The sequence below is a fragment of the Eutrema salsugineum genome, unplaced genomic scaffold (assembly GCF_000478725.1).
Source record: "Eutrema salsugineum unplaced genomic scaffold, Eutsalg1_0 scaffold_7, whole genome shotgun sequence".
Classification (NCBI taxonomy): Eukaryota; Viridiplantae; Streptophyta; class Magnoliopsida; order Brassicales; family Brassicaceae; genus Eutrema; species Eutrema salsugineum.
Window position 1 is genome coordinate 259,755 of NW_006256486.1, and position 17,705 is coordinate 277,459.

Here is a 17,705-nt window from a genome sequence, read left to right on the forward strand (position 1 = left end):
TGGGTTCAGACTTGGAAATCGGATGGTGTACCTGGGAAAAGCTGGATTTCCGGCCATGAGTATTTGGAAAGAAGAAAATGTATTGGAGGAAGACAAAGAAAATGTATTGGAGGGAAGAACCAGAGGAATTTATAAATCGACGCTGATATAAATGATATTAATGGGCCGGGTCAGTTTGATTAGAGGCCTTAGAGATTCGAGTCCTTAAATTCTTGTCCTCAAAAAAAAAACCTCGATCTTCAAATCCCTTTCATGGTTTAGTCTTGGAAATTCGATGGGGAAAAGCTGGATTTCCGACCATGGATGAATAAAGAGAAAGGCTCTTGGATATTTGGAAAGAAGAAAGAATTAGTGAATTTGTCCGCGCCTTGCACGAGCTGATATTATTTTTTATTTGATTGTTTAAAAATGTAATATAGTTTAGATTAATTTTTTTATTCTTTATTATTGTATATATTTGTTTGTTAGATTTCTTTGCATTTTAATGTTTAAAAACATGATGTTGACTATAAATACTATCATTGTCTTTTTTTGTCCATTTGGCTGATATGTTTTTTGAACAAGACTACAAACTATATATATATACATATTTATAATAATCATAGAACATAATGATTTGAAGTATCGTACAAATTTATTCGAAGAATAAAATAAGAAATTAAACAATTTAGAAGGATGTGAGAGAATTAGGGAGAAATTGTGTACATATTTATACTAAAACATTTGAAGTCAAAAACCGTAATAGAGACATGACAAATTCCGTTATTCCATTAGATATTCTATTTATTGATTTTTACTTTTTCGTTTATTTGACTGAATATCAATTAACTAAATTAGAAAACGGTTTGATTGACAGTGGACTGAAACATTAAACCACAATAATTTAGAGCGGTATGTTTTAAGTTATTGTAATACATTATCAGATAAAAATTAATAAAAAATGACACTTAATTGGAAAATAGGGTTAAAAAGTCTTTTTGCGTCGAAATTCATTCTAGAGTTGACACATAAGCAAAACTTTTTGAAACTTGATGAGAAACCGAGACCTAAGCTTTTCACTATACAAATAGTATATAGAATTGGAGGAAGACGAATTAAGAATTGGAGGAAGGAATTTATTAAATCGATGCCGATATGAATCCTTGTGTTGATGTTAATGGGCCGGATCAGTTTGATTAGAGTCTCACGGGTCCTTTAAAATCCCACAAAATGCCTCTTTCCCGTTCTCCTCAAAAAAAAAACCTCGATCTATCTTATGACCTTTCATGAACTTAGTTTTCGCATAGTTTCGATGGATTTTTCCCGATATATTGGCAAACCTGAGACGAATTTTACCGCGTTTTAGAACTTTTGGCGTATCTGCTCGATATGGCGGGTGGGCAAGTGGAGAAGCGAGTCAGATTGCAGCGCTTTTTCTAAGTAAAAGTTTGAAATCAGATTGCAGCGCATTTTCTAATTACAAGTGCCATTAACCTTATTCATATGCATGAATGATTCTGAGTTTCAAGCAGGATGATACCAGGCAAAGAGATAGATGCCATTGGGTTTACTTTCCCTACCAATTAATCCACAGCCCATAGGCCTAACTTAGGCCTAACTTAGGCCCAACTTAAGCCCAAAATGCTCTATCTTCCGATCGTATCACTGTCGTTACCACTCGTCGCCGACATATCAAACACGGCACAACTCCCGTCGATCTGAGAATCCCCGTCGTAGCTGGTCATAAAAGAATAAAACTCACAATAATATATTATAGAAGAAGAAGCTTCTGTTTCGATCATATCGGTTACAAAATCTAAATTTGTTGTTGTTGTTGTTGTTGTTGTTGTTTTGTTAACAGGTTTACACACGATCGTCAGTAAGGTAATCTCATCGTCCATGGATTTTGTTGCTTATTTTCGAACTACTCTAAACCCTAGATTCCAATTTTTGCTACATCGCCTATAATTTTGATTGATTTTGACCGATTTAGGGAACATATCTGCTGGATATGGCGGGTGGTGGGCAAGTGGAGAAGCGAGTCAGATACAAGAGCTCTGTCAAGGATCCGGGAACTCCTGGATTTCTCAGACTAGTAAGATTAATCCACGAACAACTGGTGAATTCTCGATGCATTTTTTTTCTTCTGCTTTCATATGTTTCAATTGATAAAATTTCGCAGACGGAAGCAATGTTGCTATTTGTCCCAAACGATCCGAAATCAGATTCAAAGCTTAAAGTGCAGACTCTAAACATCAAAAGTATGTATGCCAATTTACACCAGGTCTTATTTGGATAAGAGATATAATCTGTTTTCCTCTTGTGTTTCTCGTTTCTTCAGTTTCTCCATTGTAAAATTTCTCAGGTCAAAAATATACAAAAGAAGGATCAAACAAACCTCCTTGGCTTAATCTGACCAACAAGCAGGTCTTTTGTTGGCCTTTTTGCTGAAAGCTTAGATGTGTGCATTTTGAAAGCTTATTCTGTGTGTTTTATGAGGCTTCCTAATCTTTTTGATCACAGGGAAAGAGTCATATCTTTGAGTTTGAAAATTATTCGGATATGCATGCTTGCCGTGATTTCATCAGTAAGCTCTTTGTGCCGATGGTTTTCTTTTATTTAGTGGAAACTACCTTCTATTGGTTTCTTTCAGTGGTACTGAAACCATTTTACTATGAACAGCTAAGGCCCTTGCTAAATGTGAAGAGGTGCCTAAGAAATCAGCTGTCTCGACATCAACTGAGCAGCTCAGTATTGCAGAACTGGAGCTACGCTTCAAGGTTCTCCGAGAAAATAGGTATGCAATCGGAACACTAGGTTACCTTTTGGGATCCTTAGAGTTTCTATTTTCATAAGTTCATCGAATTCCTTAAAACATAAGTAGTGCATGCATGATATGTAGTGAGCTGCAAAGATTGCATAAGCAATTTGTGGAAAGTAAAGTTTTAACGGAAGATGAATTCTGGGCTACAAGGAAGGTTGGTTCTTTGTAGTTTCTTTGGTTCTCAATTATCTGTTTGTTTGAGTGTAATCATAGTTACCAGCTTTCTTCTGATCGCAGAAATTACTTGGTCAAGTTTCCACTGGAAAGTCAAAACAACAAGTCGGGCTCAAGAGCATGATGGTATCTGGCATCAAACCATCTACTGATGGGCGGGTATGGTATATTTCACTCTACCCCTTCCTGAGAGTCATCCTTTTCGGTTAATAAGTTCAGTGCATGCTTTTGTATGAAAGAAACAATGCACCTGTATAAGTAAACTATGTTGTGTTTGGTTGAAGTCCAGCCGCTTGCTGTTATATATCGTACAATTCATCTGGTTTATACTAACCACCTTCTTCAATGTTTTTTTTTTCAGACTAATAGGGTGACGTTCAACTTGACATCAGAGATCATTTTTCAGGTCAGCTCTTTGGTTGACTAGGTTCTCCACTGATTTAGGTGCTCTATAGGGTCAGGATAAGTTTTACGGTGAACGAGGTCCATGTTTCAATTGGTGATATTTTCTGTCATAAATTATGTTATGTGTGGTTCCATCTGCATCATGTGTTTGAACTTACAAACTCCAAAGCGAAACTACAAGCGAGGGATAGAGACATTTATAATAGCCTTTCAGTTCACCTTCTATTTTGCGCTGGCTTAGTCCTTAGATCTGCTGTAAGAATAGTTGAATGTTGCTTCACTCATGCTACTGTCCATGTCTCACATATGATTCTTTCATTACGCTTTCAGATTTTTGCTGAGAAACCAGCTGTTCGGCAGGCATTCATAAACTATGTTCCGAGTAAGGTAACAAAGCCTTCATGACTATGACTATCTTTGTTTATAGGTTTAACCATCAAATCCGACAAATCTTAAATGGTTTTTGGTAGTTTTTTACTACGACAGATGACAGAAAAGGACTTTTGGACAAAATATTTTAGAGCAGAATATCTTTACAGCACCAAAAATACAGCAGTAGCTGCAGCAGAAGCTGCTGAGGACGAGGAACTCGCGGTTTTTCTGAAGCCTGATGAGATATTGGCTCGGGAAACTCGTCAGAAGGTTATTTTGCCTCTACAATTATTCATTTCTCTGTATTTTATTTGAGAAGAAAACATTTTTTTGCATATTTATCTGATCTGAATGTCATTTATGTAGATTAGACGAGTTGATCCGACTCTTGACATGGAGGCTGACCAGGGAGACGACTACTCTCATCTAATGGTAAGCCAACTACCACTGCATTAGATGTATGTTGGACACTGCGTCAAGTGATTTGTTTTCTAAAATCCTCAGACCCTGTATAAGCTGTTAAATCAAGAAATTTAGGTTCTTACAAATGTAAATTCTGGACTACGCAACTACGTTTGAATTATCTGATCTACTTCTATTTCTTTGTGCCTTACAAATTAAAACTACTGCTTTTATCTTATACACTAGGACCATACTTTAATATTAGCTTGTATAGGAATGTGTTTCATGCTGATATCTAGAAAATAGGGATCTTGAAATCCAATTTGCGGATCATATCTTCACATCATGTGCTTAATGTAAATTTACTTTCCAACAGGACCATGGGATTCAGCGTGATGGCACCAAAGACGTTGTTGAATCACAGAATGACCAATTTAGGAGGTCACTGTTGCAAGATCTTAATCGCCATTCTGCTGTTGTATTGGAAGGCAGAAGCATTGGTAAAACACTTCTACTAGAGCACCTATTCTGATTTCTTCATCTGATATTCTGTGTAACGTCATGAGAAATAACTGCAACTGACTCTTACAGCTAGTTCGTAAAGGTTAAATATATAATGATGCGCACTTGTACTTTTTTAATTGAAAAGCAGATGTTGAGTCAGAAGATACGAGGGTTGTTGCAGAGGCTCTGACACGGGCCAAACAAGGTTTGCTGTTTCATTCTGCTATGTCCTACTTTAATATTCTTGCAGATTGATGACCGATGCCACACGTTATTATATTCATCTGACTTCAGTATCCATCTTTATTACTTTTGTAGTTAGCAAAGCTGATGGTGAAACCACCAAGGACGCTAATCAGGATAGATTGGAGAGAATGTCTCGGACAGCGGAAATGGAGGATCTTCAAGCACCACAAAATTTCCCGTTAGCACCGCTATCTATCAAGGTTTGGCTTTCTGCCATTAAAGGGTTTTCAGTGTTGATGATGGATGCTTCATAAATCCTCTAACCCTTTCTTTTTTTTTTTTTGGAATTTAGGACCCTCGTGATTACTTTGAATCTCAACAAGGAAACGTCCTCAATGAACCTAGAGGAGCAGGGGCATTAAATAGAAATGTCCATGAAGCTTATGGGTTGCTAAAAGAATCCATTTTGGAGATTAGAACTAAAGGATTAAGTTATCCGTTGATTAAATCAGAAGTTTCCTTTGAGGTGCTACTCTATCTCATGATAAAATGTGTGCTTACTAAAAGAAACCATGGCTTATTGCTTTGGTGCCTGCGCTAAACATTGCTAACCTATTCAGGTTTTCAGTTCGTTAACCCAAACTATCTCAACTGCCAAAAATATTATCGGGAAGAACCCGCGAGAGAGCTTTCTGGACAGATTACCAAAGTCCACCAAGGATGAAGTTCTACATGTAAGTCATAAGTAACAATAACACCTATGGATTCTGTTGTCCCCTCAAAATGGATCACAAGAGTACTTTTTCTTTTTTCTTTTTCTCTTTCATCTACAGCACTGGACATCAATACAAGAATTACTGAGACATTTTTGGTCATCTTACCCAATAACAACCACATATCTTCACACGAAGGTAAATTTGTTCCCATTTCATAATTCTCCTAATCCCAGAATTTGCTATATACAAATATTCACAACTTATTTTACTCCAAGAGCAAGATCGTATACTAGGATATTATGTTTTACTATGCAGGTTGGTAAACTGAAGGATGCAATGTCCAATACTTATTCACAACTCGATGTAAGCTATGAAATTCTTCTTCAAGTCTTCCTGATATAATAAGCTACTCGTAGTCTATTAGAACAGTCGTTCCAAATCTCTCCATGCCAGTAATTGCATATGGTCTAGTGTGTGCGTTCGTGTACGGGTTCCTTGATATTAATCTGCATGTAACTCAGGCAATGAAACAGTCGGTGCAATCTGATCTCCGGCATCAGGTTTCTTTACTGGTTCGGCCAATGCAACAGGTTAGCCTCTTCCAATACTTACAGAAGAAGTTTTATGACAGCATCTCTCGATCGGTTAAGTCTCCACACGCATTGTATCGGATCTATCCGATTTAACCATCCAATCCAGGCACTACATTGTAATCCGGGTAACACAGTGAAATCTGAGTGATCTTAACCCGTTTTGTCCATCAGGCCCTTGATGCTGCGTTCCAACACTACGAAACAGACTTGCAGAGAAGAACCGCTAAGAGCGTTGGAGGCAGCAGCAGCGAAAGACCAAACGGGGGCGTTTAGAAGACAACACGCATCTTTGTTTTGTTTCACAAAGTGTAATTGATGTTTTTGAGATTTTTCTTTGGTTGCTTTTTGTCCGATCATTGAGAATACAAACAAAAGGCGGTTATATTGTCTAATCGAGGCGCTTTGTACTTGAAAGAGCAATTTTCTTCAACATCATTCTCGAACTAAAGTACCCACTGAATATAATTTAGCTTTTGAAGTGTAGTAGATAAGATTCTCCAGAGGACCTTAAGATTGTTGCTTGAGTTACAAGAAACCTCCCGATGCCTAGTTACAATGAACAATAATAATAGGGAGAGGCTTCTGTTTACATAAATTTCAATGGGATATGACAATGATCAAATTACAAAACAAACATTCCAGATTGGAAAGAGAAAAAGAAAAAAAAAACTTCGAAGATAAAGAAAGATGCAAGACTAAGTCCAATACATAACCTATAAGAAATAAATTTTTAATCCAAGATTCAAATACATCATCAAAGTTTTTTGTAGTTTGATGGTGGACTTCATTAACCATGCGAATCACACACTTGCCGTGGAGATGGGACAACAAGAGGTCCACTTCGATTTAAGCTAAAAATCTATACTATTAAATCAGCATATTTAACTAAATATCATATCAGTAATTCACATATAATACATAAGGGACATTCGAAATTAATTCAAAAAAAAAAAAAAGGTAAAATGGCCAATCAAAAAAAATTATTTTGAGTCCGAATAACTCTAATTATTATTTTATTTTTGGTCACAAAACGCGAATAATAACTCTAGTTATATATAGTGTTTTTTTTTCTTCTATATACACTTGTAGTTGTAGTTAGTTAACAGGACAAATTAAAATGATGTAAAAAACTATAAAGATAAATGAAAATATGAGGAATAAATTTATGATCTCTTCGATTTGCATTCTTTTGAAAAAAGCTAAACTTGTCTTCTTCAACGGATGAAAATTTAGTAGCGAGAAGGAAACTTCCTAGCTCACGCTCTTCACTTCAATCTGAGATCTCATCGCAACTAAATCACACAGAGATCACAAATCTCGTGAAGTGAAACTTTTTAATTGTATTCCTTGAAAATAACAAACCCATCGAATTTTTGTAGACTAAGCTTCTCCATCCATTCTTCCTCCTACAGCAGATCCGAAGACGAAGAAGAAATCAAACTAGTTCCGGGTTTTTTATCTTGCTAGTTTGTTGAGTTATGCTGGATTTGGTTTTCAATCTTTCTTCTCTGACCGTTCGTTGACTTGCTTAGGTAAAAATATCGGGATCTCTTTGCAAGTTCCTTTCATTCCTATGAAAATCACTCAACTATGTGTTGTATTGATTCTTTGTTTGTGGTCTCGAGGTTTGGGTTAGCGTTTGAAAACGTTTTTGACTAAAGCTTTGAAAGACAAATTCGAATTGGATTCGCGTTACTCTATATCAATGAATTTGTTCTTCAAGTATCTACTGATTCATGCAAATCTTAAGCTTAGACCTTAAAGTAACGCATTTTCAGTTCAAGTTCGCCTTTTGTTGCGGTTTCTATTCTGTGAAGATCAATGGGCTTTGATATTGATGATCTGATTGGTCTCCCAAGTTTTCAGATTTAAATTGTGTTCGATACCTAATCTAAGGTTTGGGTTACAGGTACAAGTCTCTCCATCTCCAGCTTCTAGAAGAAGACAACATTTTAGTGTATCCTCGTTGAGTCTATGGGTTGTTGTAAGGTGCCGGCTCTTATTCAGGCGCAGGTAGAAGTAAGTTAGTTCACGAGATCAGTGTCTTGTCTCTTTTTTTTTTGGCTCCTCATTGTCAGCTGATTGGAAAAAGTTGTCATTGTAAACAGATGGGTTTGGTAAGTGAAGTTGAGCACAAAAGACTTTTCAGACGAGAAACAGATTCACCACAAACAAAAGCTGCTTCTTTGATGGAGCAAGGTGGATCATTTTCTGCAAATTTTCAAGAGCGCACAGCTAAAGCACCTAAGCACAGCGTGCTCCAGAGCTTCAAGATCGTCATTTTATCGAATAAACTCAATCTTTTGTTGCCTTTCGGTCCACTAGCAATATTACTCCACTATTTGACAGATAATAAGGTGAGCAATGTTAGTTTCGGGTACTAAATTTTAGCACTTTCGTTCCTTCTTGTTATGTCATCAAGAAATGATTCTTATGGCTCAGGGATGGATCTTCTTACTGAGCTTAGTAGGAATCACACCATTGGCTGAACGTCTCGGATATGCCACAGAGTAAGCCGTTGCTCGCACTTGCAACTCTTAACTTACATTCTATTAGCAAGACTTGTATAAAAGTACCCGTTTGTTTATTCTTTGTAACAGGCAATTGGCTTGTTACACAGGTTCAACTGGTATGACTTGGTTTCTTCTAAATACACAAGTTCATTTTCAGGATTCCTTTCCCTCCTGATTAGTTTTTGACGCGCTAGAAAAATTTCACAGTTGGAGGCCTCTTAAACGCTACATTTGGAAACGTGACAGAGCTGATCATATCTATTTTCGCTCTTAAAAATGGAATGATACGCGTTGTACAGCTGACACTGCTCGGCTCCATTCTTTCTAACATGTTGCTTGTACTTGGCTGCGCCTTTTTCTGTGGGGGGCTTGTATTTTCCCGTAAAGAGCAAGTCTTTGACAAAGTAGGCATATCAATTCACTTGTTGTCTCTTTTTTTTCCTGTTTTGTTCTTGTTGTTCTGTAATCTTTACCATGTTTCTGAGCTTATATCTTCTGCAATACAGGGGAATGCGGTTGTGAATTCAGGACTGCTTTTGATGGCTGTTATGGGGCTACTCTTCCCCGCTGTTCTTCATTACACGCATAGCGAGGTTCATGCTGGTTCGTCAGAGCTGGCTCTTTCAAGGTTCAGTAGTTGCATAATGCTTGTGGCCTATGCTGCTTACCTTTTTTTTCAGCTAAAGAGCCAGCCCAGTTCTTATACCCCTCTTACCGAGGTGTGTCATCTTCGACCTTTAGTTTTTTCTTACAGATGCCTGGAAACGATGGTGAAGACAACTTCAAATATTAAATGGTTTCTTACAAGTTACAAACCAGTTTCATCATTTATGGGCTCTGTTCATTTTTCTTCTTGGTTGCTCTCTCTACTAGCTGGACTTCAATCTGCTGTTTGGTGAAAATTTGTAAACTTTAGGATATGAACCAGAGCGAAGAAACTTCGGACGATGATGAAGATCCTGAGATCTCCAAGTGGGAAGCAATCATCTGGCTTTCAATCTTGACTGCTTGGGTCTCTCTTCTTTCAGGCTATCTTGTCGATGCCATTGAGGTAAATCACTACCCTTTTTTTTTTTCTTTCTAGATCTTATCTTTATGAAGATTTTACAGTATTAACTTGACTTGTTTATGCCATATGATTAGTACGGCATTATAACGTGAGTATACTAGCTGGCTTATGGTAAAAACTCAACCGATGCAATACATAAGTTGGAATATGTTTTAGATACTTGTAATATTCCTAATCACATGCACGAGTCCATCAAAAGCGCCAATATTTTCTGTAGAAGTGTCTTGTCAAAGAGTGACTAGAAACCAATGATCACTACAACATAACAATGCGAGTTTGGCTTACTGTTTTCTGTTGTTTGTGTTTTTCAATATATAACAGGGTGCTTCGGTCTCATGGAAGATACCAATCTCGTTTATTAGTGTCATCTTGCTTCCTATAGTTGGAAATGCGGCCGAGCATGCAGGTGCTATTATGTTTGCCATGAAAGACAAGCTGGTACGCAGACTAGTCTCTTGCAATTCTGATGTCTTTGGTTTATCTTTTTTTAGGTGTATATTTATTATACTCTCCTCTACAGGATCTGTCTTTGGGAGTGGCTATTGGATCGTCAATCCAGATTTCCATGTTTGCGGTACGTATAAGAAATGTGAACCTGGGGTCTATATAGTACTGAACATTCTCTTTACAGATCTGGCCTGACTTTTGGCCCGATTATGGATATAGGTTCCATTCTGTGTGGTGATCGGATGGATGATGGGTGAACAGATGGATCTGAATTTCCAGCTATTTGAGACTGCTACACTGTTCATAACTGTGATAGTTGTAGCATTCTTCCTCCAGGTGGGTTCATAATCTTGAAGCAATTAATTACGAAAACCAATCTTGACGTTAAATTATGTCTCTGTGTTTGTCGTTGTGCAGGAAGGGACATCGAATTACTTCAAAGGATTGATGCTCATTCTCTGCTATTTGATAGTTGCTGCCAGTTTCTTTGTACACGAAGATCCTCATCAAGGTTAGGTGTTGAATTTGTTATCTTCTTCCCATATATTACGTAAATGGTAACATTAACCAGAAAACCTGGTTCGTGTGTCTGCGGAAACGACTTTGAATTGGTTTTTTGTGTTCTTCGTTACTTGACAGATGATATATAGCCATCCCAAAAAACACGTGAATCTGGTACGTGTCCTAAAACTAAACCCTGGTGATCTTACTTACATGTACATTTTTTTTTTAAGATTCTGGAGTTAATGTTTGTATCAGACCAAACTGAAAGTTGTCCCAGTTTACGTTTGAGGCCCCTTCCTTGGGGGCTGGTTTAGGGTTGCAATTTTGTGAAATTACTTTGATTATCTTTATATATATTATATAATCTATTGGGAACTTGTAATCGGAATTTCTATAGATTAGGCATCTATCCAAGCGTTGCGCTCACCTAAAACAATTTAACATTTCTATACATATTAATAATATATATCACATTAACCATATATATAAATCAGATTATTCATTCGATAGTAATTTTGTTTTAAATTCATGGTGTCCTGCTACCAAGATGCAAGACCGGCTAAGAAACCTTTTAAAGATTATGCGTTATGTTCAAGATTTTTGTAATACAAAAAAAAAACTCTATTTGATGAATTGTGTCATGGATCCTATGTGAATTAGTGAATACACAAATGCGAGAATCTCTTACAAGAACAGCCATGTCCGCTTTATATTAAAAGAAAAAAAAAATATCAGGTTTGTTGAGTGTACATTGTAAAAAAAAAAAAAAAAAGGAGAAATGCAAAACGACGACACAGTTACACTCGTCGTTTGCAAAAACAAGAGGGAGGGCATGAGGCCATGTTGTGGAGATCACCTCCAAACAAAAAAATAATATACGATGTGGGGCCCATATCGTAGGCCATAGGCAGAAAGAACTAAAACCATACGTCGTTTTTGAGGCTTCCCACTCCAGTAATAATTGGTTCAACAGTCAAAAATGTAAAACCTACAGTAGTAAGTAAGAACCGTTCAGTTACCGTTGGTTAAAACAGTAAACTTATTCACTTTGTGGGGCCAGTTCGTTTGAGCAGCCCATTAGCCTATCTAATCAACAGGGCCCATCTCTTGTCTGAAGGATGCATACGCCTTTTTTTTAACAGCTACCCACCCACATTACCAACTCTAATCTACCCATCTACTGTACGGATTGATTTAACATACTGTATTTGATTCTTCAATACCCTATTTTGACTTCCTGTTGACTATGTGTTTAAAATGATTTTCATTCAAGGCCTTAAATCGTAAGCGAACAACAATTTTTGCGTACGTGTACGCTGGTAATTGGTGTACTGTGCGTTAAAATACTTTATTAATAAAATGTTCATCGATTGTAGCAAATCACCTTCACGGGAAGAAGAACAGAACAGTTCAAAACTTGAAAAGGTAAAGAAGGCAAAGAGTTGACTCCATGGATTCAAGAGACCGTGTCAGGCTTCTTCTCTAAGCGATCCTAAACCCCATTACAGATGTTACGTTGTTAATTTACAAATTAATAAAATCAAATTATTTTCTCTTCTTTTCTTTTTGGTAACCATATAAAATCCATTTTCTTTATAATACTATTTGGTCATATTAAACTTTAATTTTTTTGGAAACTACCACAGCTTCCGTTTTTTCTAACGTTAATACATATATAAATCTTCTTAATCAAAAAAAAATTAATACATAAATTGTTTAATTAAGGGTTTTGAAGAGCTTTAATTAGATTCTTCATTACAATTTATTTACTCAGAATCTCTTATGAAAAGTTTAAGAAAAAAAACTTTAAACCTTTTTCGTATTTTATAAAAAAGATTATGGTGTTTTTGAAAGGAAAAAACAAATTTCATGCTTTATTAGAAAAATTTCCTTATAATAAGTACGGTGTTGTAAGTTAACAATATATTTTCATCTAGACACAATCTTCGTTCTTCTGTACGCTCCATCTTTTTTTTTTTTTTTTCTCTGTCGCTAATAATAGACTAGGTGAAGACCCGCGTATACGCGGATTTATTATATTATTTATATTTTTTAATTTGTGTTTAATAAAATAAAAATTTTTCTATCAGTGTATAAGAGTTAACTTTTTATTTTTAAGAAAATTATCCTAACAAATACAACATAATTTGTGATAGAAGACATTTGAAGAATTTGTTTAATGTTCTCTAAACTAACTTAAACAAAAAAAAAAAGTGGTTTGTAATTTTGTGATGAGACCATATGTATTTATTAATAAATCTGTCATACTTTCATGTTCTTGTAAGCTCTTTGCCTTCTTTTCTAAAGTTGGCATCCATCTCCCACAAGCCTCAAAGTCATTCACCATGTGTTACCAACATTTTCTGATGGGATCGTTGATTTGACAAGATTAATAAGAAGACCGAACAAACCAATGATAACTGAAATATAGATTGATTTTTGCCCAATATATATCCAAAATTATCCCCCACAAAGAGTAAAACCTTTATCTTCTCGATTAAACAGATAATGATCATGACTTTATCCTTCTACTACTCAGGAGCCTATAATATGATGATAATAAAGTTTTTTCAAAAGAGATACAATCTCAACCAAGTTTTTATGAAATCAAAACTCTTGGCCTGAATAAATTGGTATGTATAGATAACATGTGAGCTAACTTAAATAATTCTAATTTGTCAAAATACAAGCAAGCTCTGTTTACAATATTATGTGATTATATTAACTTGCTATCTCAGAAGTGTTTTTTTTTTTTTTTCAGAATTGTCTATTTTATTTAAAAAATATATTCATGCCACGACAACCATACAAAATCTTGTGACCAATAAAAGGTAGTATCTAGATGCAACTTGGATAATATAAAGCATCTCTGTATTGTTATTCACTTTTTCAGTTAACTGAAAGAATTGCGTTATAAATCTATAGATATATCAACCAAAAAATATGGGTAGATGATAAGGAAGTACCTTAAGGTGATATGTGCATTCTGGTGATGTACCATGTGCATTGACTAAATTCCATTTTCACAATATTATGAGCAAGCGGCTAATATCATAGCATAGACTTCTAAAATATATCTATAATAAGTAATTGACTATAAGCCGTAAGTAAGATAATGTCAACCATAAAGAACATTAGATAACTTTTAAATTATATCAGGAAACTAAGAGAGAAAATATCAAACAACAAAATTGCTAGTGCGCATCTTATTGAGAAAATATATGCTTTTACCGAGGATTTTTAGCGATGAAACGTTTTTTTAAAGGAAAAGGAAGACGAAGAATTTAGAAATCGATTATAATACATAAATTAGAGATGACAAGTAGCTGATTTTAATTTGATTTTTTAAGCTGATATGTTTTAAGAAGAAAAGCTTATGTGTCAAGCTTGTGAGACTTAATTGAATCTTTATATAATAGATTATTAAAAAAATGAAAAAATTGTCAATAAAAAGCTAATCTTTTGCATATACATTATATATTTCGAGAAAATGCTGTCTGAACTTCGTTTATTAATAACTACAAGCTTTCTGAATAATCTCATGCAAATATATATATTAAAAATGATCGTGTAAGAGTTAAAACAAAAAATCCTAAGTTTATCGGAGCCATTGATACATCAATTTACGAAGAAAGAGTCAGAGGGAGAGACATTGCACTTTCTCTTTTTGTTAAACAAAGAAGACGGGCGCATTTGACCTCAATGTAATAAGGTTTGGAACTCGAGGAAAATATGGAAAGGAAAAAAATTGAAAGATTGCTTGTGAATCAGGAAAAGCAAATCTCACAAGCCTTTGAAAATGCAATTTCTTCTCAGTTTAAAATATTTATTATTTCTGACAAACTGGTATATATGATTAAAAAGTTATTTGTAATTGTATGTTTCTTCGTTAAGTCTTAACCACTAGTTATCGTACCAAAGGGAGCAAAACAAAAAATGTTTCTCAGTACGCTCCATCTTCCTATCTTGAATTTTTAAAAATCAATATAAACTAATGACTTTACAAATTAATTATTAATTAAATAGAGTTTTTATCCTATATTTCTTATTTGAAAATGAATACCAAACTCTCAGATGTTAAAATCTGTAGTTTTTGAAAAAATATGTATGAAATGTAGTAAGTACAAAGTGGAAGGGTAACGAAAACGATCAATAACTGCAGAATATTTTGGGCTTTGGAATGGTATATATTATTATTATGGCTGTCACTCTGCGGAGAAAGTGACATTTCCTTGTTTTTTTATTTATTATAAATGGCTTTGTAATCTTATATATAAAACTTGGCCAACTTTCTCCAGCTCCTTGCCACATCAACACTGGAGAAAGCGCCACCTGTCCATTTAAAATCTTAATGAAATAAACAATTAATCACATTTAAAGAAAAAGCATTAAAGAACATTAATAAATATTAATATGTATAACAAATGTATTTAAATAAATAAATTCAAATTTATTTTAAATATATCAAAACTTATAAATATTATATAATATAAAACTTTTTGAAATACATCATTCCATTTCTTCTTTTCAAGTGATTTAAACTACATTTTCAAACTAAAAGTATAATTAAATTTTTATGAAAGTGAAAAAAAATTATCAGACTGAATAAGTTAAGAAATTTTAAATAATCTTATATAAAACTCTAACTAATAAAATTATAACACACAAAATATTCAATAAATGATTAAAGAGTTAAAAACATTACTAAAAAATAATAGTAAAAAAAAAGTGGATACATAAAAATGTCATACAAAGTTTTTTAGTAATTTTTAAAAAGATGTAATCAATAAAATATATATAACCAAAAAAAATCAAAATGGTAAATTTTTCTATGAGCTATTACGTTTTTATATAAAAATTAAAATAGTAGATCTTTAGTCTCTCATTACCGTATGAAAAAAATTGGATTATTTGGTACAACCGGTGTGAAAGAGATTACAAATAATTTATCATCTAGAAGAAATCGGAAAATATAAATATTTTAAACGAAAAAACATTGATGGTAAAAATAAAATTCAATACAAATCTTATATATAAAAGACAATCAACTCTCTCCAAATGAGTGACACATCAGCAATGGAGAGAGTGACCTGTGGCACATCCAAAAATTGATAAAATAAATAATTAATTAAATTTAAAGCAAAACACATTAAAAACATAAATAAAGATTAATATATATATATTTATATATACATACATTAGAATACAATTCAAATTTAATTTAAATATAGAAAAACTTATAAATTATATAATACAAGATTTTTTAGATGCACTATTCTATTTTCTTCTTTCAAGTGATTTAATTTTTTTTTCAAACTAAAAATATACTAAATTTTAATGCAAATAAAAAAAATTAAGACTGAATAAATTACGAAGTTTCAAGTATTCTTATATAAAACTTCAACTAATAAATTAAAAAACACAAAAAATATTTAATAAATGATTAAAGAGATAACAATTATTAAAAAAAAATAGTATAAAGAAAGATGTGCACGTAAAAATATCATACATAAATTTAAATTAAAAAAATGGAATCAATAAAATATATATAACTAAAAAATTCAAAATGGTAAATTGAAAAAGTTAACAAGTATTATATTAGTAAGATTTACAAGAATAAAAAGAATATGAAGATCGAAGAACAAATAAATATTCTTTTCTGATATTAAACGTATATTTATAAGCGAATTATTACGTTTTCATATAAAATTTAAAATAGTATATTTTTAATCTCTTATTATTTTGGAAGAAAAATCAGACGATTTGACACAACCGGTGTAGAAGAGATTACAAATAATTATCATTAAAAAAAAATCAAGGAAAATATAAATATTTTAAACGTAAAAACATTGATAATAAATATAAAATTCAATACAAATTTTAAAAATATAGTATTTAAATATATATTAAAACAAGATCCGTGTATACCACGGGTTCTCTCCTAATTTATTTAAAAGGACTTTGTTCTGCACTGCACTGCAAAACGGAGATTTCGCCATCTTCTTTGTCACAATGTCAAGTTGCTCTCAATTCTTGGATTCTCTCCATCACATCCAAATCTTTCTTTTATATCTTTCCTCTTGTATTTCCCATTTTTTTCTTTTGTTTTTTTTTTTCCGTTTTTTGTTTGATTTGTTGTTTGACCCTCTTTTTAGCTTAGCTACCCATGTTCGTATTATTCACTTATTAATGTTTCTTAAATATGATGCTAACGTTACTATCATGTCTGAAATTCACAAGGGCGAATTTTAGGAATATACTATATTATATATGTATCTTCAAAAACTCAGAGTGCATACACACTTTTCGATGTTTTTTTTGGCTCAGCGCTAGATATTGTAGTCGGCTGATCGGCTCACATTTGGTTTTAATTACTGAAAAAGTGGTCAATTCGGGTTTCAAATCATACTTTTTCTCTGGTTAGACTAGACTACTTAATTTTGTCTATATATATTATACATCACTCTCTACATATCTATGAAAACATCAAAGGGAATATATGTTTTAACTATGTTTTTTTTCAGTCATTTTAGATTATTTACATATCGGATGTATTGCCTGTTGTATTATAAACTTGTAATGGTCCCTTATGGACACTGTATACGCATTGTTTACTTATATATATATATATCACGTGTATACATCTACATATACATCATGCATAGATGTAAAAATGTTATTCTGGACCACCGACCTCCTAAAGAAAAAATGATACCAATAATTATGTAATTAGTACTGTGGTTATTTGCTGGTGGGAGTTCCCGAACATTAAATGCTTTTAACTGGAATTTATTTGTCTGCACGCAATTGAATAGCAAAGTGGAAATTTAATGGCGCGAATGATGGTTTGATGATGCGTTTTGGAGTCACATAGGAAGACACGACAGTGTCTTGTGTCGTTTATTAGACATAGGGGGTAAAAAGTAAAAAAAAAATATATGATTCAAATAAAATCATTCGACAATGATGTAATATTTTCCCTCCGAACTGAACTATGTTCTATGCTGTTTTTTTTTA

General features: G+C 33.5%; 2 protein-coding genes across 3 annotated transcripts; both read left to right on the forward strand.

The window, feature by feature from the left end:
• Positions 1-1,689: 1,689 nt before the first annotated feature.
• Positions 1,690-6,564, forward strand: LOC18011482 (general transcription and DNA repair factor IIH subunit TFB1-1). The gene is made up of 22 exons (XM_024150540.1): positions 1,690-1,719; positions 1,841-1,863; positions 1,973-2,074; positions 2,162-2,240; positions 2,345-2,406; positions 2,503-2,566; positions 2,662-2,776; positions 2,882-2,957; positions 3,041-3,136; positions 3,339-3,383; positions 3,713-3,769; positions 3,869-4,024; positions 4,121-4,186; positions 4,533-4,656; positions 4,809-4,865; positions 4,979-5,106; positions 5,199-5,372; positions 5,467-5,580; positions 5,680-5,757; positions 5,878-5,925; positions 6,084-6,152; positions 6,327-6,564. The coding sequence occupies exons 3-22, from the start codon at positions 1,991-1,993 to the stop codon at positions 6,426-6,428; spliced, it is 1,794 nt and encodes a 597-aa protein (XP_024006308.1). The 5' UTR covers positions 1,690-1,719; positions 1,841-1,863; positions 1,973-1,990; the 3' UTR covers positions 6,429-6,564.
• A 783-nt stretch (positions 6,565-7,347) lies between these two features.
• Positions 7,348-11,102, forward strand: LOC18011382 (vacuolar cation/proton exchanger 5). 2 transcript variants are annotated; one of them, XM_024150453.1, is made up of 13 exons: positions 7,348-7,687; positions 8,065-8,174; positions 8,264-8,512; positions 8,598-8,665; positions 8,756-8,784; positions 8,876-9,072; positions 9,175-9,387; positions 9,585-9,719; positions 10,059-10,175; positions 10,258-10,311; positions 10,404-10,520; positions 10,602-10,695; positions 10,824-11,102. In XM_024150453.1, the coding sequence occupies exons 2-13, from the start codon at positions 8,130-8,132 to the stop codon at positions 10,832-10,834; spliced, it is 1,329 nt and encodes a 442-aa protein (XP_024006221.1). In that variant the 5' UTR covers positions 7,348-7,687; positions 8,065-8,129; the 3' UTR covers positions 10,835-11,102. The 2 variants fall into 2 exon arrangements, with proteins under 2 accessions (XP_024006221.1, XP_006392609.1); XM_006392547.2 differs by having other exon boundaries at positions 8,065-8,168.
• The last annotated feature ends 6,603 nt before the right edge of the window (positions 11,103-17,705 follow it).

Coding starts and splice junctions, on each gene's coding strand:
- LOC18011482 (XM_024150540.1), top strand. CDS start 1,991: ATGGCGGGTGGTGGGCAAGTGGAGAAGCGAGTCAGATACAAGAGCTCT. Junction 3,137..3,338: donor AACCATCTACTGATGGGCGG/GTATGGTATATT, acceptor TTTTTTTTTCAG/ACTAATAGGGTGACGTTCAA. Junction 5,107..5,198: donor TAGCACCGCTATCTATCAAG/GTTTGGCTTTCT, acceptor TTTGGAATTTAG/GACCCTCGTGATTACTTTGA.
- LOC18011382 (XM_024150453.1), top strand. CDS start 8,130: ATGGGTTGTTGTAAGGTGCCGGCTCTTATTCAGGCGCAGGTAGAA. Junction 8,666..8,755: donor CGTCTCGGATATGCCACAGA/GTAAGCCGTTGC, acceptor TCTTTGTAACAG/GCAATTGGCTTGTTACACAG. Junction 10,176..10,257: donor TTGCCATGAAAGACAAGCTG/GTACGCAGACTA, acceptor TCTCCTCTACAG/GATCTGTCTTTGGGAGTGGC.